General features: G+C 40.2%; 1 protein-coding gene across 7 annotated transcripts in view; it reads right to left on the bottom strand.

The window, feature by feature from the left end:
- Trim44 (TRIM family member 44) overlaps positions 1-22,880 on the bottom strand; it is a 205,049-nt gene extending 182,169 nt beyond the window's left edge. For 6 of the 7 annotated variants that reach the window (XR_015448986.1, XM_087205600.1, XM_004852034.4 and 3 more), the window contains exon 1: positions 18,730-22,880. Coding sequence is in view for 6 of the 7 variants with exons in the window: in XM_087205600.1 (XP_087061726.1) it covers positions 18,730-19,398 (669 nt within the window). In the remaining variant the exon portion in view is untranslated. The remainder of the gene's footprint in view (positions 1-18,729) is intronic. The other variant, XM_087205599.1, reaches the window with a different exon arrangement.
- Between the last annotated feature and the right edge of the window lie 365 nt (positions 22,881-23,245).

Raw genomic sequence — 23,245 nt, 5'->3', positions numbered from 1 at the left:
TGCCCACGTGTATAAAATGCCTATGAATCCACTGTATTTCACTGAAAGGTCAAAGAAAAGAAAAACAACACTGGGCTCTTAGGAGAGCAAGCAGGAAAAGCCTGCACCTATTTTCTCAAGGTGGCCTGTTCATAGCCCTGGCTGAGATCTGTCATTTTCCCACTAAATGACCATGGGCAAGGCACCTGACCTCTCTATGCCTCATTTTCCTCTCTGATATAATAAACACAACAAAATACATCTCTAGGGTTATCATGATGATTAAGTTAGTATGTACGAAACACTTAGAAAAAATGCCAATACACATTCGCTATTAATATTACTATCATTTTTCATAAGTCAGGCTGTGGTCAAAAGTTGATTAGTGAGGGAAAGAGGAGGAGACATTTTCAAGCTGGTGCATGAGAGTTAACATAACACTTGCTCATGGGGTACCACAGAAAAGGGACAGAAAGTACTAGAGAAGATTACCTGTCTCCCAGCTATCAACAGTAGTAAGTCATATTGACAGTATGTACCCATAACTCTTTGGTCTTCCTTCCAAAAATTCATAATCTTAGTCCGATCATATGATGAATACAAGATAAATCCCAATGCGGGGCCATTCTGTAAAATACCTGACTACAACTGACGAAAGTCATCAAAATAAAGTCTGAGAAACTGTCAAAGATAAGCCTCAGTAGATATGGTGATTAAACATAATGTAGTATACAGGATGAACTCCTAAAACAGAAAAAGGACACTAGCAGAAAACTTTGGAAATGTGAATAAAATATAAACTGAAGTTAATAATGTATAAATATTGGTTGATTAACTGTGACAAATGTATTATATTAATGTAAGATATTAATTACAAGAGAAACAACATGACATCAATGGGAGTTCTATATGCCATGGCCATTTTTTGTAATTTTTTGATAAACTTTATTCTATAATTAAATGTCTATTTAAATATGAACACATATGCCTGGACCTCGTCACAGACTTTTGATTTGATAGCTGGGATAGAGTGATTCAGTTTCTTTTTAAAGAATTCCCTTTCACAGTGGATTCAAATGTGGACTCAAAGCTAAGAAACACATTGCTCACTTCACTGACCTAACCTCCTTTTCCTCTTTCATTCCATTCTATTCCATAATGGCCTTTTTGTTATCCTTTCAATACCCAAGTTCACCTCTACTTACAGACTTTGTATTCACCATTCTGCCTTAATTACTCTTCTCCCAGACATTAAAAAAAAAATTCTAAGAGGGCCGGGGATTTAGCTCAGTGGTTCTTCTGCCTGGCTCCCTGCCTTGCAAGTGGAAGATCCCAAGTTTGATCCCTGGTATCAAAAAAAAAAAAAGAGGAAGGCACCGAATCACCCCTCTGCAGACAGGCAGCCACCTGGTTCCACACTACAAAGACGCAGAGGACACCAGACCACCAGACCAAGGTACTGAGTCCTGCTGCACCCGGTCCAGAGGAAGGGGCTTCCAGGCCACCATCCCTCCCACCGCTCCTGGCCCAGAGGTAGGGGCTTCCTGGCCACCATCCCTCCCGCTGCTCCAGGTCCAGAGGAAGGGGCTTCCTGGCCACCATCCCTCCCACCGCTCCTGGCCCAGAGGAAGGGGCTTCCAGGCCACCATCCCTCCCACTGCTCCAGGTCCAGAGGAAGGGGCTTCCTGGCCACCATCCCTCCCGCTGCTCCCAGTCCACAGGAAAGGGCTTTTGGGTCACCATCCCAACCACTGCTCCCGGCCCCATCCCACCTCTCCCAGCTCAGAGGAGGTAATCCGGGCAGGCGCTAACAACCCCTTGCCCCAGTCAAAATGAGAAAACATGTAAATAAGTATCAAAACCAGACTTCCAGACCACCTACAGCAACCCCAAAGGGAAATGAGATGGAACACTCTGATACTCAACCACCTGGACCCACTGAACTGGAAACAAAAGGGGATCTGGAAAAAAAGAAATCAGAAATAATTTCTCAGATAACAGGAGAAATTGTGCCCCTAGTGCAAGACATGATCAAGAAATCGAGAGAGGAGCTCAGGAACATGATGGAATCCCAACATAAGAAACAAATGGAATCCATAAAACAGATGCACATAGATTTCCAGGACATGAAAAACTCCACTGAAAGTCTACACAGCAGAATGAGCCAATGTGAGGACAGAATTTCAGATATAGAAGACAAGATTGCAATTAGTGACCAGGAAAAGAAAAATTGCTTCAAAATTATAAGGGAACATGAGAAATCAATCCAGCAGCTGCTAGATGATGCAAAGAAGAATAACATAAGACTGACTGGGCTCAATGAAGAAACAGGAGAGAGTGCAGATGACATAAAAAATCTCTTCACAGAAATAATGGCAGAAAACTTCCCAAGGAGGGGAAAAGAGCTTGACATACAGATAAGTGGGGCATATAGGACTCCAAATAGCCTTGATCAAAAAACATCTACACATAGGCATATAATTGTTAAGATTCCAGAAACACAACAGAAGAACAAATTTCTCCAAGCAGTTAGAGAAAAGAAACAAATCCCATACAAAGGAAAGCCCATCAGAATCACAGCAGACTTCTCAACACAAACCATCAAGGCAAGAAGAGCTTGGAGTGACATATTCCAAGCCCTAAAAGAAAACAGCCTCCAACCCAGAATGATGTACCCTGCAAAACTATCTTTCAAAATGGATGGAGAAATAAGATACTTTCATGACAAAGAGTACGTTAGGAACTTCGTGAATTCCAAGCCAGCATTCCAAAGAATTTTACACAATATCCTAGGAACAGACATTGAGGATCACAACCCCAGGAAGCAAAGCAGAATGAACCCATCTGGCATGACAAGAAATTAAATGGAAAGGGGGAGAACCCAACAAAAAGAAAAAGTCATGGCAATGACAAGTCCATACGTTTCAGTTATAACCATCAATGTTGATGGTCTCAATTCACCAATCAAAAGAAATAGACTGGCAGAATGGGTCAAGAAGCAAAATCCAACAACATGCTGCATACAAGAAACATACTCCATTCAAAAGGAAACTCACAGACTGAAAGTTAAAGGGTGGAAAACAATACTCCATGCAACAGGAACCTGAAAAAAAGCAGGAATAGCTATCCTCTTGGCAGATCAAGTAGATTTCAAACCAACACTGATTAAGAGAGACGAAGAAGGACACTACATCCTTATAAAGGGAAGATTCCAAGAGGAAGAGATGACAATCATAAATATCTATGCACCAAACACTAGTGCACCCAACTATATAAAACAAATACTAACAGACATGAAAAGTCATATATGCACTAATACAATTGTAGTGGGGGACCTCAACACCCCACTGTCACAAATAGATAGATCAACTAGACTAAAAATAAGTAATGAAATACTACTCAATCAAACTCCTGAACAAATGAACTTCACAGATGTTTAGAGTCTTCCACCCCACAAAATCAGAATACACATTCTTCTCAGCTGCACATGGGTCATTCTCCAAAACAGACAACATACTCACACAAAGAACATGTGTAAGTAAGTGCAAAGGAATTGAAGTTATCCCCTGTACATTATCAGACCATTGTGCAATGAAATTGGAGATCCATAGCAAAAGGAACTGGAAAAATTTCATAAACACGTGGAAATTGAACAACACACTTCTGAATAACCAATGGGTCACAGAGGAAATTAAAGAAGAAATCAGACAGTTCCTTCAATTAAATGACAATACAACATATCGGAATCTATGGGACACAATGAAAGCAGTCTTAACAGGGAAATTCAGAGCAGTGAATATGTATATTAGGAAAACAGAACGAGCCCAATTAAACAACCTGATGCTGAACCTCAAAGCTTCTAGAAAAAGAAGAGCAGGACAACCCCAGAGCTCATACAAGGGAGGAAATTATAAAGATCAGAGGAGAAATCAATGCAATGGAGACTAAGAGAATGATACAAAAAAATCAATGAAGCCAAGAGTTGGTTCTTCAAAAGAATCAGCGAAATTGACAAACCTTTAGCCAACCTTGTGAGAATAAGGAAAGAAAAAGCCCAAATCCATGCAATTAGGAATGAAAAGGGTGAAATTACAACAGACCCAGCAGAAATCCAGAGGATCATCAATACCTACTTCCAGAACCTATACGCCAATAAGATGGACAACACAGAAGAAATGCACAGATTCCTAGATACATATGAATTACCAAAGTTGAATGAAGACCTAAAACTTCTGAACAACCCAATATCAACCAATGAAATTGAAAATGTAATTAAAAACTTATCAACTAAGAAAAGCCTGGGCCCTCATGGCTTCACTGCTGAATTCTACAAGACATTTAGAGAGGAACTCCTGCCACTAACTGCTTAAACTCTTCAGTGAAATTGAAAGGGAAGCAATACTCCCAAATTCATTCCTGGAAGCAAGCATCACCTTGATCCCCAAAGCAGAGAAAGACCCAACTAAAAAAGAGAACTATAGGCCAATCTCACTAATGAACACAGATGCAAAAATCTTTAATAAGATAATGGCAAACAGAATGCAGAAGATCATCAAGAAGATCATACACCCTGATCAAGTGGGATTCATCCCAGGGATGCAGGGATGGTTCAATATACGAAAATCAATCAATGTAATACACTATAACAGTAGGGCCAAGGACAAAAACCATATGATTATCTCCATAGATGCAGAAAAAGCATTTGACAAAATCCAACATGCATTTATGATAAAAACGCTACAAAAAATTGGAATAGATGGTCTCTACCTCAAACTGATAGAAGCCATCTATGAAAAACCAACAGCCAATATCATACTAAATGGTCAAAAACTGAAATCCTTCACACTAAAATCAGGAACAAGACAAGGATGTCCACTATCACCACTCTTGTTCAATATAGTTCTGGAAACAGTAGCCACGGCAATTAGACAAGAGAAAGAAATAAAAGGAATAAACATAGGTAATGAAGAAGTCAAATTGTCATTATTTGCAGATGACATGATACTCTATACAGAAGACCCCAAGAACTCCACCAAAAGTCTTCTTGACTTAATAACCAAATTCAGTCAAGTAGCTGGTTACAAGGTCAACACACAAAAATCAATAGCTTTCCTCTACACAAATGACAGACTCACTGAGAGAGAAATAGGGCAAATAATTCCTTTCACAATAGCATCCCCAAAACTGAAATACCTAGGAATCATTCTAACGAAAGAAATCAAAGACCTCTTCTCTGAAAACTCCGGCACTCTGAAAAGAGAGATTGAAGATGATATCAGAAAATGGACAGACATTCCCTGCTCCTGGGTAGGAAGGATTAATATAGTGAAAATGGCCATACTTCCAAAACTGCTATATAGATTCAATGCAATCCCAATTGAGATTCCAACAGCATACTTCATGGACCTCGAGAAAACAATCCAAAAATTCATTTGGAACAAGAAGAGACCCAGAATAGCAAAAGCAATTCTAGGTAACAGAGACACGGCAGGGGGTATCACAATCCCCAACCTGCAACTCTACTACAAAGCTTCTGTGATAAAAACAGCATGGTACTGGCAAAGAAACAGACCCGAGGACCAGTGGAACAGATTAGAAGATGCAGAAACAACGCCAGACACACTCAGCCATCTCATCTTCGACAAAGGAGCCAAACACCCTCACTGGAGGAAAGATAGCCTCTTTAATAAATGGTGCTGGAAAAACTGGGCTTCAACTTGCCAAAGATTAAAACTAGACCTATATCTCTCACCATGCACTAAACTAAAATCAAGATGGATTAAAGATCTAAATATTAAAATAGAAACTCTGAACCAGTTGGAACAGAAGTTAGGTAGAACCCTTGAAGACATCGGTGTAGGAAAAGATTTTATGAACAAAACCTCAGCTGCCCGTGAACTAGCACAAACAATCCACAAGTGGGATCTCTTCTTATTAAAAGGCTTCTGCACAGCAAGAGAAACCACCAGCAGTGTGAAGAGACAACCCACAATGTAGGAAAAAATCTTCACCTGCTCTTCCTCAGACAAAGGTCTACTATCTTGAATCTATAAAGAACTTAAAAAGATCAGACCTCCCAAATTTAAAGACCCAATCCGAAAATGGGTATCTGAAATGGACAGACATTTCTCAAAGAAGTAGCAATAGCAAATAAATACATGAAAAAATGTTCAACATCACTGGTCATTTGAGAGATGCAAATGAAAACAACGCTGAGATTCCTCTTCACTCCAGAAAGAATGGCTGCTATCATGAAATCAACCAATAACAAACACTGGCGGGGCTGTGGGGAAAGAGGAACCCTGCTCCAGTGCTGGTGGGAGTGTAGACTGGTGCAAGCACTGTGGAAATCAGTATGGAGATACCTCAAAGAACTAGGACTGGAAGTCCCATTTGACCCCGCTATTCCACTGCTGGGGATCTTCCCCAAAGAATTAAAAGAATCATACCACAGTGATATGTGTGTGTCCATGTTCATAGCAGCAGTTTGTGATAGCTAAAACTTGGAAACAGCCCAAATGCCCATCAACTGGAGACTGGATAAAGAAAATGTGGTTTCTTTATAAAATGGAGTACTACTCAGCCATAAAAAATGAGAAATTAGAGACATTTATAGCTAAATGGATGCACATTGAGGTGATACTCTTAAGTGAAATAAATAGGACACACATGTGTAAATATTGAATAGTTTCTCTGGTGTGAGAAACTGAAAGTGTAAATAAGGACTAAATGTATAATAGGTAATGTGAAATAGGAAGAAAAGGGGCAAAGGGGAAGGAAGTGGGAGGGCTAGGGGAAAGGATAGAAGGGAATGGGATTAATATGAGAAAATGCAAAAATAGGAACAAAATCTTTGTAAATAGGGAGGAGTGGAGGGGTTGAAGGGAGGGCTGGGCAAGGGTGAAAAATAAGAACCAAGAGAGACTATGTAAAGGTACAAATTTCCAATGATGAATGTCATTATATTGTATACCTAAAATGTACCAATGATTAGAATGAATAATCGAAAATGTAAAATAGGAAGAAAAGGTCCAAAGGGGTAGGGGTAGTGGGAGGGGCAGGGGAAAGGAAAGAAGGGAAAGGAAAAATGCTGAGAAATGGAAAGAATGGAAATAAAGTCTTTGTAAATACGGAAGGGTGGAGGGCGTGAAGGGAGGGCTAGGAATGTGGAAAAAATAAAACCCAAGATACATTATGTAAAGGTACAATTCCCAATGAGAAATGTAATTGTGTTGTGTACCTACCACAAAAGAATTTAATAAAAAAAAAAGAAAAAAGAAAAAAATTCTTAGATTATAAAATACAATTTGAATTATTAATGTTGTGGTAAGAGTCCAAACTCTTAATGGGCCACAATTTGATGGCTTTTTCTCCTCTACCTAACCCTTAAGGGGCCTTCCAGTCTCTTTAATGAAGCTCCATTGCTGCCAGTATTGCATCCCCTGAAAGCTCTTAACAAATGTAAAATAAATCCCGCTAAGTTAAGATTCCCTTCATAGAGTATTCTCACTTGGGCTTAACAGTACAAATAACTCCAACAATGTCATTTTCTCACTTCCAGAGACAATTATTTCTTTTAGAAGAGTTGCATCAACTAAAATAATTCTCTCTGCTGTGAAAAAAATCAGTACACTCCCTGTAAGCAGCACTCAATGGTATAACAAAATGGCAGCTTTCCCTTGTATCTTTGCAAGATCTCATAATTTAGGTTTCTGCCAAAATGCCATATGCTCAGAAATGTCTTCCATAACTACCTTATTTATAAAAAATAACCTCATCCTGGCTGGGGATTTAGCTCAGTGGTTCTGTTGCCTGTCTTGCAAGCACAAGGACCCGGGTTCAATCCCCGCCCAGTACAAAAAAAAAAAAAGGAACCTCATCCTGACACACTATTCACCCTGTAATTACCTATATATTAATCAGCTTTCCTGTTGCTGGACAAAATACCCGACACTCATAACCTGAAGGAAGAGAGGTTTAATTTGCCTCACATTTTCAGTCCATGGTCAGATGGCTCTAGGGCAAAAACATCACAGCAGAAGTATACCAGAGCAAGGTCTAGTTCATGGCAGCCAGGAAGCACACCAAAAGAGTTCCAGGGAGAAAGGGGCCAGGGACCAGACACAGACCCAAGGCCATGCCTCCATGACCCACCTAGATTGGGTTCTGCCAATTCCTGGGGGTAGATTCCAAAGCCAATTACACTGAAACTCCCCCCTAACCACAACCCACCCTTTTCAGCTTGCTGCCCAAATGTATCTCCTTAAGCCATACTTAATCTACAAATAAAGACCATAGGAAGTTCATAATTCCACCTAACATAAAACAACTATCCCAAGTACAACTGGAAACACAACAGTCCCTTCCCCCAAAGTCTCAACAGTTTCAGCATTCTTCAAAAGTCTAAATGTGAGTCTCTTCTGAGACTGAAGGCAAACTCGTAAGCTGTGAACCTCTGTAAAAATCAAAAACAAGTGACATAATTCCAAGGTACAATGACACAAGGTAAACATTCGCATTCCAAAAGGGGGAATTAGGGGGACAGAAAGAAATTAGAAACAAGCAAGATCAAAACCGAAGTATAGTGAACATTAAGTCCTATGCCTTCATGTCTGGCAGCTAAGGGATACAGTAGTGAGATGCGAGTTCCATCAGGCCTAGGTAACTCTGAACCTAAAGCTTTGCTGGTTGCTTCACTCTTAGGCTGACTCTACTGCAACTATCCTTGGTAGACATTCCATGTTCCTGGCATCTTCAACCTCGTGGGATCTCCACTTCACCTTTGGCAGCATTTTCTCAGTGTCACATAGTGTTCTCTCAGGGGCTTCCTGCCTAGCCTCTCAGCCCTTTCTTTGAAATCTTCACGGAGCCTTCTTGATCCCACAACCCATGCATTCTACATGCCAGCAAAACCAACATCACGTGGATATTGCTAGGGCCTGCTGTCAACAGAAGCAATAGGTAGGTTCCCTTGTACTAGGGCTGAACTGGCTTCTGAAGAGCCTGCATGGCTAAGCGTAGTGAAAAGAATACCAGAGAACAAATACCCTAGGAAGTCCTTCTCAAGGAGGAGTGCTAGGGCAGTAGTGGCAGACATATGGCATGCAGGCTGTTGGTTATCACTGAAAGCTCTAAAAGATTTGCCATCACTGTCCTAGGGACTCTCTTCTCCAATGGAAGGTTGACACTTGTGCACTTGAGTCTGTGGTGGTGGAGTCTTGCAGATTCCTGAGATACCTTTAAAGCATCTTTCTTCTTATCCCTGTACAGAGCACTTGGTTTCTTTTTTTTTTTTTTGGTACCGGGGATCAAACTCAGGACGCTTGCAAGGCAAATGGTGCAACCACTGAGCTAAATCCCCAGCCCGTAGTTTCTTTTTAATAGTTCTAATTTTTTTTAGCAGCCATATCAACTTTGGCCCCAACTTTACATATGGTTCCTTTTGGCCAAAAGTTAAGTGTTTTCACATTTTTCTGCTCTGCATTTTCCCCTAATTCTCACTAAAAATCTGGCTTAAAGCAACCAGTAATACTCCTGCCACAACCTGAATGTTGGGCTGTCTTAAAATTTCCACCACCATATTAATTAGTCTGCTGTTAAGGTAATCTCAATGTGCTGCAAAGTCTCATGACATAGGCAAAACATAGACAATTTTTGTACCAGAATTTAACACACATGGCCTTTAATCCAAATGTTAATGGAGTCCTTGTTAGCATGTAAAATATCTTGATTTTTATTTTCCACATTCCTATCAGCATACTTGGCTTCTGAGCTCTGACCAGTATCAGACATCAAGTACTGTTCACATATTCTAGGGCAGTGATAGCGAACCTTTCAGAGCTTTCAGTGATAACAGCCAGCTGCAGCACGAATGCCATGGTTTGCCACCACTATTCTAGGGCTTCTTTAGCCTGCATTTCCAAACTTTTCCAAATGCCTCCTGCAAACCAGCTCCAAAGGGTTCTGAATCACACAGTCACGTATAGTCACAGCAACAACCCCACTCCTCTAAGTACCAATTTTCTGTACAGTGGTACCTCAGTTCACAAACTTAATTCATTCCATGAATCTGGGGAAGATGGCCATGTTCGTGTTTGTGTGAGGAAGATGGCCACAGTCCTGTCATCCAATGTGGAGTTCTTGAATAGAAGAGAAATTCTGCTGAATGCTTCCGTTCACAAACCGAATTGTTCTTGAACAGAAGCATTCCCAAACTGAGGTATTAACAGTATTAGTCAGCTTTCTCATCACTGGACAGAATATCTGAAACCGACAACCTGAAGGAAGAGAAGTTTAATTTGGCTCTCATTTTCAGTCCATGGTCAGATGGCTCTAAGGCAAAAACATCACTGCCAAAGGATATGGCAGAGCAAAGTTCATGGCAACCAGAAAGCAGAACAGAACAGTGACAGAAAGGAAGGGGGCCAAAGACCAGAAGTAGACCCCAAGACTACACCTCCATGACCCACTGAGAAGCATGCTCCATCAATACCTGGGATGGATCTCAAAGCCATGTAAGTTGAAATTCTACCCTAACTGCCATAGCTCACCTCACCAATCCAATCCAAATCTCTGAAGATGAGGCCCAAGCATATGTCTAGTTAAATTACCATGATTTACTGTGCTCTTAGAACATATCACCATCCTAAACTACTGTTGCTCTATTCTACTAAAAGATAAATTCCAGAAAGCTGGAATACTATCTGTTCTGTTTACTTCCAAGATTTACTACAGCTCAAGAAGATTAGACTGAAATGGGGGAACTCAGGGCAGGGAGCCTCATATAACCCGTCCACAGAACCATTTAGGCATGGTCTTAACTAATGACACCAAGCCATCCTTTTTACTTTAGTCTTAGCTTTTGTCTTATTCTAAACATGTTGAGCTACTGTGTAGCCAGTGCTTCAAGCTCTTAGAAGGACCTTACAGCACAACTTCAACCTCACCAAAGCTTCTTCTATGAACTAGCTAAAGGGCCAGAGACACTGACCACTACGGGATTCATTATGGCAATACTTCCATCTTTAGGCCCCCTTGAGTCACAGCTATTATGAGCATATGCCAATATCTTTCCAACCATCAACACCTGCTGCCAATACCTGCCCACTGACTCCACTCTCCACGCAGCTGTTCCCATTATCACTCAACCAGCTTCCCAAATATTCATCTTAAATGCATACTCAAGAACAAGGGGTTCAGCCTTTCAATCTATCCACAGCAAGACCCTGTTAAGCACTTCTCAGATGCTGCATACCTGCTGAATTCTGCCAACTACTTCTCCCCTTGCCATTTTATAAGGCTCTACCTTTTCTTCAGGTGATCTTACAGTGAACTAGACAAGTACTTTTCAAACCAAAGGGCATGACCACAGTATGCCATAAAATCAATTTAGTAGGAGAGCATAGAATTCTTAACAGAACAAAATCAGAACACATCATATGCAGTCAAGAAAAGTGTTCCATTTGAGTTATCTAAAGAGGCTGGGAAATATAAACAAGATCACAATTAAAAGATATTTCCCTTATTATAGGTTGTATTTTAAATAATTCTAAAAACTACTGGTCAAGAGTACTTACTATATCTAATTGTACTTTACTATTCAACCACACACAAAAAAATCATTAAATGTAGCTCTGAAAGCATATTCTTACAACATTAAAATTTCATATGAATAAATCCATAAGAAAAAGATCCCTTGTCATACTCAATGACCTATTTTTAGGGCCCGAAATAATTATAGAGCAAGAGAAACCAGCACATTTGAGATGAGAAATTATGACCTAGATGAGAGATCATAAATGCCCTATGCAACTATTTTTTCATGATAAAACTAGAGCCTAGGCTCAGTTCAATTTTGTACCCACAAAATTCTCTATAGAGACCAAATCCCACAGAGCTGAACAGTAAAATAACAAAGTCTAAAAGAAAAAGAACTGTGTTTCTGTGACTATGAGCTGAGAACTATCCCGCAAAGCTATCACCTCAGTCCATTTAGCCTAGCTTGTTGCTTCTATCCCCGATCCTCTCTTGCTATATGGTAATACTGGTTCCCTCCCCATTCTAGCCTACTGTTAAGTTTGCTTTTCTCTAAGTGTCAGGAAACTTTGGATACAATTTGGCTTTCTACCACCAATACTAGTTATTCACAGCCTGATTCAGCATTGAGGCAACAAAATATAAATTGTACAAATTCTTCCCAACTTTAAACTTATGTTTAGCTTTGCCATATTAATAAGAACAACCACCAACACTTATGGAGCCCTAAAAATGGGTCAAGCATTTATCACCCACTGTTTTCACTATCACAAATACCCTATTTTATTTCCCATTATTTCCATTTTGGAATATGGAAACACAGCCAAATTGTTACATATGTCAGCCAAGGTTGAAAAGTTAAGTTGCAGAACTAGGATGCTTCCCAGCCCTCTCAAATCTCATATTACTACTTATAATACTTATTATACATCTACTTGCTCATTTTTTTTCTTATTTTCCTCTAATACAATGTAAGCTCCAAGAGAAGTAGGGGATTGTATTTGGTTCACTGCTTTATCCTCAATGCTGAGAAAGTCACTACATTCAGCTAATATTCAGTATTTGTTGAACAAATGAGTGAATGTAGCGTTACAATCTTCTCTTGCCTACTACCATACTAAGCCACTTTTAATAAACTAAAAGACTCTCTTGCCAATAGGAAATGTACACTGTACTCATAACCTCTGCAGACAATTGAAATTAGTGGTACAATGTCTCCCACCAAGTTCAAATCTTTATTGAACATGTTCCTCAATTTGGATTTATCTACTATTATTTTCCTGGTGATACTGTTATACACACACACACACACACACACAAACACACACACATATGAATTCATTTCATGGCACAAGGCCTTGGGTCCAATACTTAACACCAAAAAAAAGAAAATAACTACTTAAGGTCCTTTTAAACATAATACCTGGCATTATATGAAAAACTGTGAGACATCACAAGAATCAGGAAATGTGACATAATAAGGAAGGAGACTCAAAATGACCCAGAGAAAAAGATCTTAAAAAGTAACCAAATCAGTTGGGTATGATGGTACACATCTGTAATGCTAGCATTTGGAAAACTTAAATCAAAGGATCGTGAGTTCCAGTAAGCCCAGGCTACACAGAGACCCTTGCAAACAAACAAACAAACAAACAAAAAACAAACTGACATTCTACAGTTGAAAAATATGATATTTTAAATTAAGAATTTAATGAATAATACACAATTTGCAGCTGGGAAAAAAAACGAGAGGTAAAAAGAAAGGGGTATATCTATGGAGTGATTTCTAGAAAACACTACTAAGTGAAAAAACAAGGCATAAAAGAATGCCTTATTGTATCCTCCCCCTAAAATAAAACAAAACCATTAACTACAGTATTACTAAGATAAAAAAATATCAGATAAACAAATTGAGGAACATGTTTTAAAATACCTGGCTAAGACTCCTCAGAACTAACAAGGTCATCAAAAATAAGAAAACATAGGTGAGTATGGTAGTGCACGCCCACAATTCTAGCACTTGGGCCGGGAGGATCCTAAATTAAAGCCCAATGTGAGAAACTTACCAAGACCTTGTTTCAAAGAAAACAAAAGGAAACAAATGAGCTGAGGATGTAGTGTGAAGACCCCTGAGCTCAATTCCCAGTACTGCCAAAAACCAAAAAACACAAACAAAAAAAACACAATGTGAGGTCTTGGATAGGAGGACTGTGCAGCAATTGTTATGGAAAAACTGGTGAAATTCAATAAGGTTTATAGTTTAGTTAATGATATTGTTCCAATGTTAAGACAAAGTACAGGAAGCAGCTCTTGATCTGAGGATACTTATTAATTCCCCAAAAAAGGACTGTGTAAGGCCTTTATCATTCTCAAAGTGAGACATTTAAAGGTGATCTTTTCCATATAGATGTGGGACTGTCCTACCTTTTCATCCCTCCCAGAGTAGCAAAGGCAAACTAAAGATAAACTTGCCACTATCTCAATTTCCAAAAGGAACCAAAAAGGGAGTTCAGAGTGTTTTGGAGCTGAACAAAACAAAGGGAGGAGCCAGGTATGGTGGTGCATGCAGGTAATCCTAGCACTTTGCAAGGCTGAGGCAGGAAGACAGAATGTTCTACTCCACCCTAGGCAATTTCGTGACTTAGCAAGACCCTGTCTTAAAACAGAATTTTTAAAAAGGGCTGGGAATGTACCTCAGTGTAAAGGCCCTGGGTTCAATTCTCAATATTAAGGGGGAAAAATAATGAATAGAAAAATCTTTAAGAAATTGTAATCTCAGATAGGCCCTCCTTAAAATGTGCTCCAAGAAGCCTCCAGAAATTAACTTAGTTTAAGGGAATTTCAAGTAAGCTGTATCTTCAAACTAAAATCTTTTGAAAATACAGCTTCATGCAGGCTTGGGGTTACCCACAAATAACTTTTTAAAGATAATGATAAGTTAAATCACTACGCATAAAGGAAAACAAACTGAAAGAAAAAAAATCAAAACAGCAGAAAAAGACCAACAAACTCATCACATCTTGGAATCACCTGAGGTAGAGTATAAATCAACATGCTTACTATTCTTATACATATACAGAGAATAGCTACAGTATGAATAAAAAAGAATGAAAGGTCTAGCCAGGCCTGGTGGTCCATGCTTGTAATTCCAGTGCTCTGGGTGGCTCGGGCAGATGATGACGAGTTTGAACCCAGCCTGGCCAACTTAGCATGATCCTATCTTAAAAATTGTAAAAGGTGCTGAGGATGTAACTAAGTGAGAAGACAGTTCAATCTGAAGTACTGCAAAAAATAAAATAATATAAAAATAAAATGTCTAGATGAGGCTGGAGGTGTAGGTTAACGGTAGAAAACTACACTTGCCTGGCATGCATGAGGCCCTAGGTTCAACCCTAAGTACCACCACACACACACACACACACACACACACACGCACAAAGGACCAGGTCAATTTCATACATAAATTAATAAACCAAACCCCCAAACATTAAGTATACTTCATTATAACCAAGATGGGTTAAATATATCCCAGAAATGCAAGGCTGCTTTAATTATAAAATATACAAACATGAAGAGATGGAAATAAGATCAAACATGCAAACACTGATATTTATAAGAAGAACACTTGAAGAATAAGCAAAGAACTAATAAAAGTGGTTACCAACAGCTGGTGGGAGAACAGGGTGAAAGGGAGAGAGGCTTTTGAAACATATGAAGATAGCACTGATTTTTAAATTTAACTTTAAAATCATTAATGTAATTAATCACATTAACATAGCGAAAAACTAAAATCAAATGATCATCCTAACAGATGCAGAAAAACGATTTGCTATTCAGTACCCATTCAAAATTAAGAAAACCTTAGCAAACTAGAAGATAACTTTCTTGTTTCCAATGAAACACCTATTTTTAAAAACTATAAATATTACTACACTTGTGAAATATAAATTATACCCAGGTTAAAAACAAGTCCAGAAAATCTAGTATCACACTTATTTAATATTACACTGGAAGTCCTACTCAGAACAGAAAGGCAAGAAAAAGTAAATAGCTGAAATGGAAACAAACCTTTGTAAATATGGAGGGCAAGATGGGTTGAATGGAGGGGAGGGGAATGGGAAAAAAAGAGGAATCACGATATATCATGTACAGGTACAAATTCCCTATGATGACTGTGATCTATATCTATATCTATACTGTACCAATAAAATTAATTTAAAAAAAAAGAAAAGAAAAAGCAAATAGGAGCCGGGGATTTAGCTCAGTGGTTCTGCTGCCTGCCTCACAAGCGCAAGGTCCTGAGTTTGATCCCCGGCACCAAAAAAAAAATAAAAATAAAAATAAAAATAAAAAAATTTAAAAAAAACAAGAAAAAGCAAATAGTGGGTACAGGATTGGAAAGAAACAAAATGGTTCCTTTCCCCATATAATACAATCACATATAAAAACTGAATCTACAAAAAAATTATTAAAATATAACAGAATTTAGCAGATAGCTTAATGTAAAAAATCAATATATCAATGTTAATCATACTCCTGTAATTAGCAAACAAAAATTAAAAACATTTTACAATACTATAAAATTTTGTAGTATCTAAAGTACATAACAGTGATGTATTGATGTGTAAGATCATTCAGAAAATTATGAAACTTTATGTGAAGCAATAAAAAGGCCTAAACAAATGGGTCAGAAGACTTATTATAATGGTACTAATTCTCCTAATATTAGTTCATAACAGCTCCCCAAAACTCCTGCAGACTTTTTTAAAGTATGATTTTTAAGAAATGTAAAGAATAAGCCTGCCTCAGACACACTTGTAGAACAAAGTAGAAGGACTTGCTCTACCAGATATTAAGACATGTTATAAAGCTATGGTAACAGAAAATATCTTGTTCACACAGGCATATACTATCATATCAACAGTATGGAAAAGTCAAGAAACATGGTCATACACTTTTATGCACTTAATTTATGACAAGTGGCACAGCAGGTCAGTACAGAAAAGGCATCCTTTTCAATAAATGCTACTAGAGCAACTGACTATCTATACAGGGGAAAGAATGAAACTGAGCCTCTACTTTGACTCTAGAAAAATCAGTATTAAGTGGAAGAGGACAATAAAAAAATCATAAGCCATAAAGGAAAGTATTCATAAGTTTTACGATAAAATGAAGAACTTCTATTCAAGACAAAATTTTTTAAAAGAAAAACACCACAAAGTAGAAGATATTTGAAATCCATATATATAGCAAAGATGTCAGAAACAAATACATTAAAACTCCTATCAATTAATGAAAAAAACAACCTGATAGAAAGATGAAAGACTTGGCTGAGTACTTCACAAAAGAGAAAATACAAAAGATTCTCAAAATCACTACTAACCAGAGGAATTCAAAACTGCATACGCACAAGACTGACAAAAATTAAAAGCACTGTAATAGCAAGTGGTGGTGAAGCTACAGAGCAACAGGAACACTCATACTCTTTATGATGAGGCAAACTGGTACAACCACTTTAGAAAATAGTAGAAGTATTTAGTTCTATTAAAGATAAGCATAGTCCATGTTCAGCAATCTGACTCCTAAATTTATATTCCATTTCAACATAGATTAATGACCAAGAACATTTATGTCTATGTTATTTATAATAGCTAAAAGCTCCAAAAACTGGCAACAAAACATTCATCTGTGAGAGTAACTTGTGACATATTCACAAAATGAAATTCAATACAGCAATGAAAAAGAACTACAGTCATCCAATAGATGAATCCCACAAATAATCTTTTAAAATGAAGCAAAACTCAAAAGAATGCATGATAAGAACATGATACCAATGTGTCAAGTTCAAATAACTTTACTAATGCAGGGGCCGGGGATTTAGCTCAGTGGTTCTGGCGCCTGCCTTGCAAACGCAAGGTTCCAAGTTCAATCCCAGGTACCAAAAAAAAAAAGTTCACTAATCCATACCTATGTGGTAAAAGCATAAAGACAAGCACAAAAATTATCACCCCAGAAGTCATGATAATAGTTACCTAGGGGAAAATGATTATAATTGGAAAAAGGTCTTGGGGGGTCAATATGGTCAACAATGATGTACTTCATAATTTGGGTGCTTGAGTGTTTTTACACATTTTCAGAACCTGTATTGTACAATAAAAAATGGGAATACTAGGCTTGATGGCACACACCTGTAATTCTATCACTAAGAAGGCATGAGGCATGAGGATCGAACAAGTTTGAGGCCAGCCAAGTTTGAGGCCAGCCGGAGCTACATAGTGAGTTCAAGGCTGAACTACACAGCAAAATCTTATCTCAAAAATGGGGTGGGGTTGGAGGGGTGGGGGTCATAACACAAAGGATCTTCATTATCAAAATAGTTGGTAATCTAATAACAGCAACTGTAAGCAAAAGTTGTCATATGACAACATTCACTAATACACTGATCACTTAACAAACTGATTACACAAACTATCCTCAACCTGGTTAACACTATCAGTTTCTCTTACTGAGTGTAAGCATTCACATTACAAATAAAAAGTAATTTGCAAATTCATTCAACAAATACTAAACACCTACTACTTGCCAAACACTGATTGTGGGGACTAACGAAGTCCAAGACACATGAAAGCCCAGATGGAGGATAGAACCTTTATTCCCACCCCAACATGTCCTTCACCATTTTACCCTCCTTTCCTACCAAGTTTCAAACAAGGAGAACCTAAAAGCAGCAATTGAAGGCACACAAGTTTGTGAAAATCATTTGATGAGGGAATTTATTCTCTGTAAGAACCATCTGTTTGGGTTCATTTGGCTAAATGACAGCTTCCCATGTTTTCAAGTAGGCAGAGGATTGCCATGTCAGGAGCCTCAAGTCCAGGCTTAAGTAACAATGGTGAGGCTGTGGGAAACTGGCCTAAATGGCGTCAAAATTATCATTGGATGCTTCACCTGGGATCCAGACACCAGAAGTTTGCAACTTTTCAGAAACCATATAATAGATTTTGTGTATTTTTCACAGGTCAGAGCCCAGAATTCTCACGTCATTCGCAAAGGAGTGCAATCAAAATGAGTAAATAAGATCTGCTCCCAACAAGTGGAACAGACCAATTCTAGGGGGGCATGGTGAAAGTAAATGTGGTCACAGCTAGGTCATCTGAGTTGAAACCCAGGTGTCCTGACCCCAAAGGCTTATGCTCTTGAGTGTCCAGTACTTACTCTCAGCTCTTCGAAGGCTTCATCTAGGGTAGATAGCTGGTGGCCCTGGTGCGCCCCAATGACTGGACACAGCACACAGATGAGCTGCCTATCTTCCTGGCAATAAGTGCTCAAATCGAGTCCGTGGTCCGGACACTTCCTCTTGGCCACTCTCTCTGCTTCCATTTCTACTTCTGGGTCAAATTCGCTCTCTGCCTCAGTTTCTCCTTCTGCCTCGGATTCTTCTTCTGGGTTGTCCTCCTCCGCCTCGCTTTCTTGTTCATCTTCCATGTCTTCCTCACTGTCTTCTTCGCTCTCTTCCTCGCTGTCCTCCTCACTCTCCTCCTCTGTCTCGCTCTCTTCTTCCGACTCACTGTCTTCCTCTGACTCGCTCTCCTCCCCCGCTTCGCTTTCTACTTCCCTCTCCCGCTCCGCCTTAGCCCCGACGTCGTCGTCCTTCCCCACCCCGTCCCCAAGAGGCCGGGACGTCCAGGCCTGGGCGCCATGGACGTACTGGGCCAGGTGGTGACTGAGGAACTTCTTCCTGTGCGCCTCGGCGTGGCGGAGGCAGTAGCAGAAGCCGCATTCCCGGCACACTTCCTCCGCCCCTGGAGCCTCGTCTGGCTCGCACTCATCACACGTGCCGTCGTGAGGCAGCTCCTCGAAGGCTGCGCCCACTCCGGCGGCCATGTGCAGGCTGGGACGCTGCGCCAGAGGCCTCAGGGCCCGCAGCTCGCCGCCTTGCCTCGGCGCGGCCTCCTCGAGTCCTAGTACCCGGCTCCGGGGCCCTGCCGCTGGAATCGCCGCCCGTCTGGGCCGCACCGCGTCTCGGAGCGGGGCCTGGGGCCGCGGCGAACCCTGCCGCCTCGCAGCGCAAGCCCTCGAGCGGCTCGCCCTGCTCCACCCGGTGCCGGCTTCCGCCCCCACCGCGCACTTCCGGCGCGGACGCCCACGCCCCGTCGACCTCCGCGCAGCCACTCGGCCCCCCGCTGGCCGGCGAGATCCCGGCCCAAGCGCCCCGGTTCCACTTTCCCTTTGCGGTCAGGCGGCCCCTTTCACTTCCTGAGTCACTTAAAGTGGCAATGGCCCTTTTCTGCTTTTCCCGCGGGGCTCTGCCGCGCAGCTAGGGATCTCGGCATCCCCTGGAAAGAGAAGAGTGGACTTAGTCTCCGGCGCACTCGGGGCTCCGCCTCCCCCGCTCCCTCCCTGGAGGTGTCAACCTGACTTGCAAACCCACCAGCCTGGGCTCCGCGTGGACTTCTGTCTCTCTCTGCCAATGTGTCACCGCCAGTCGCAGTCCACAGGGTTCTGCAAGGTGCCAAGACCCAGCTTTGTGTACTGAGCTGAATCTGACTTCTTGGGATTTCTGGAGGGCCCCAGGAGGGCTGTGTTTGTTCTAGGCGCAGGGAATCTGAGTCACGCTGAGCAAACACCGATCCGAAGCAGTACAGTGCTCTTTGTTTCTTTTCAAAGTCTTGTTTGTATTTCTGTCTCCTAGGGTCTCCGAACTTCTGGGGTCTTGGCCTTTTCTGAGAGCTGCTTTGGGGTAGGCTGAAATACTAGGTGAAGCCAGGTGAGGAAAGTCAGTATTCGTGGAGAGTACTAGGCTGCAGTCTCTTTCCTTTAGGCAAGGAGTCCCTCTAGATTCAGAGTGGGTTCCCAAGAGAAAGAAAGGGAGACATTAGATATTAAGCAGTAATAAAGTGCCAAGAATAGGGCTAGATCTTTGTGTGGCTCTTTAAAACCGACCTTAGAAGATCCCCACCCCAGGGTCCCCAAATCCTGGGACTACTGCATAACCAGTTTTGTTACCACGGACAAGTTAATTCATTACTCTGTTTTCTACTCTTTAAAAAAACCAACAAACTGTAAAATGGAAATAATAGCACTTCCCAGGTTTTTTTGTGGGTTAAAAAATGTAAAGGTTTAATTATTGAAGAGGTCTTGAAGCACTTAAACACATAAGGCTGGCTGCTGGTTGTGTAGGCAACTCCCTCATCTTTATCCCATATGATGTCTCTCCATTCACAGAAAAGCTGTATTGGTGGGGGCTAGCATTTTGATCTAAGTCAAGAGAAAGGCCAAGGTGTGGTTAAAAAGAATGGGTGTAGGGGTGGAAGGGTGTCTGATTTCCATTGATTTCCTTAGATCTTCACAAAAGTTGGAGGAAATAAAGAGGGTAAAAAACATTTCAAATACTTTTTAATATCACCGTGGATAATGTGAGCAGTTCTCATTAGATATTTATTTTTTAATCTCAGAACAATTCTATAGAATGTTGAGGGGAAACAGATTTGTTTTGTTTCAATTCCATACATTTTTCTGTTTTCCTCCAGTTCATTTCTCTGGAAATTATTTCTGTGTCTATTTGAAACAGGGATTGATGCACCATTCTGAGAAAAAAGTTCAGCCAATGCCAACTCAAACATCAGCATTAGTATATCTAGTGAGTAATGGTCTTTGCTTGGTTACCCCAAGTTCAAAGGAAAAGGATTCAGCATTTGCAAGCACAATGTTATGACATTTAGAAAATCTTTTCCTAGTGTCTTAAAAGGACATTTTTGGGTCTGGGGTGTTTGGGGGTGGGTTATTATTGTTAATGTTTCTTCTTTAACCTGACAGTTAAAATGTAATACTGTACAGTTTCTGACAATTTACAATCCTCCTTTGATACATGTCATATTTACTTTCCTTGTCACTAGGCAAAATATTGGATACCCAAGGCTTTAAAGGAGGAGAGGTTTGTTTTGGCTCACAGTTTGGCAGGCTTAAACATGAAAACAGCATGGCAGAGGGGTCTGGGCAGAGGAAAGCTACTCAAATCATGGCACGCAGGAAGCAGAGAATGAAAGGAGGAACCATGAGAGGAAGTATACTATTCCAGGTCGCACCCGTGATCTGTCTCTTCTCATCAGAGCCCATCTCTCAGTAGCAAGTCAGCTATATTGCCCCCATGATCCAATCATCTAAAAGGTTTGGCTATGAGTGCATGAGGGGAACATCTGCATATAAACCATAACAATCCTTCCATAGAGAGAGGTTTTCAGAAGCAGAAGATAAAATTATTTAAAAGATACTTTATAAAGTTCTGGTTAGACTATGTGGCAGACTCAATAAGGTGATCTTCTGTACAGAAAACAGAACCATCTGATTCCCCAGGAATTGGAATTTTTAGAAACACCCAGAGATAGCATCCTTGTTATGTTAATCTTCACACAAAATTATCTCAAAATGTAGCAGGTTAAAATAATAAACATCTATTATCTCACAGTTTCTATGAGACAGAAATCTTGGAGTGGCTTCACTGGGTGCCTGATTTAAGGTCTGTTAAGAGATTTCAGGAAAGATGTTGGCTGCACCGTAGTCACTTGAAGGCTAACTTAACAAACGTAGGTTTCACCTCTAAGATGGCTCACTTACATGGCTCTTGACAGGAGGCCTCACCACTTTTTATAGGGCTGTGTAATTGTCCTATGACCTAACAGTTGAATTCTCCCAAAGCGAGAGATCCAACAGAGGACAAGATGAAAGTTAACAATGTCTTTTATGACCTAAACTCAGAAATAACATACCATCATTTCCAATATAAACTATAGAATAGATCAGTTCTATTCACTATGGAAGGAAACTACACAAGGGCATGAGTACCAAGAAGTAGAGTGTCTTTGGGGCCATTTTGGAGGATCGCTACCACAGTCTGCCCTTTGCTCTCCAATGATTCACGTCTCTCCCAAATGCAGAATATTATCACTTCTTTCCAAAGTACAAAAGTCTCAACCTATTATATCATCAGTCCAGAATCTTGTCATCTAAAATGGATTTGGGTATGGAAAAGTCTCTGAGGTGATATATTGTTAAGTGCAGCTGCTCCAGTGTAGTTACACTTCATCGTAATTCCTGTGCTCTGCATACTCTCAAAATACAATGGAGTGAACAGCGTAGGAGAACTCCCAACAAACATGCTTGCTCAAATAGTAGGAAAAATAGAAGGCTCTGAAGAGTTACTGGGGCATAGAACCCTTAAATGCAATTGGGTGCGTGTTGGAATTTACATGATTGTGGGTCAGTCCTACTTCTGCCTGGAATGACTCCCCACAGTTCTTGACTTCACCATTTGGACTCTTGATTCTGCTTTCTGAGTTATCCTTCCTTTTCCATTAAAAGTAGCCCATGTTTTCAACTGGAGTTCTGTCAGTTTGCTTTGTGCCTGTAGAATTTAGAGGATCCAAAGGCCACTTGTCATTTTGTACTGTCTCTGTGTGTCCATGCTGGCAGTGTGTTTGCCAATATAATGTTTTAGAACCTTACATGTTTCCTATAAATTGAACTGGATTCATTCTATTGGACAAAATTCATACCCAGAAATCTCTTCAAGATAAGCTGTTATTTATTGAGGAGAGTTCCTCTGCTGAACCTGCCCAGGTACAACACACTAGGCATCTTTGAAGCTCTATTGTTTGTCTGAATGATTTTCTGACTCATCAATAGATATTTTTGAGGTCTAAACAAAGGCTTTACAGCCCCACTTTTACCTCAT

Source organism: Heterocephalus glaber, unplaced genomic scaffold (assembly GCF_053883595.1).
Source record: "Heterocephalus glaber isolate CG9 unplaced genomic scaffold, H.glaber_assembly_v1.0 deba00000594, whole genome shotgun sequence".
In the NCBI taxonomy this organism is placed as follows: Eukaryota; Metazoa; Chordata; class Mammalia; order Rodentia; family Bathyergidae; genus Heterocephalus; species Heterocephalus glaber.
The sequence above is the reverse complement of the archived record's forward strand: the minus strand, read 5'-3'. Positions and strand labels throughout refer to the sequence as shown.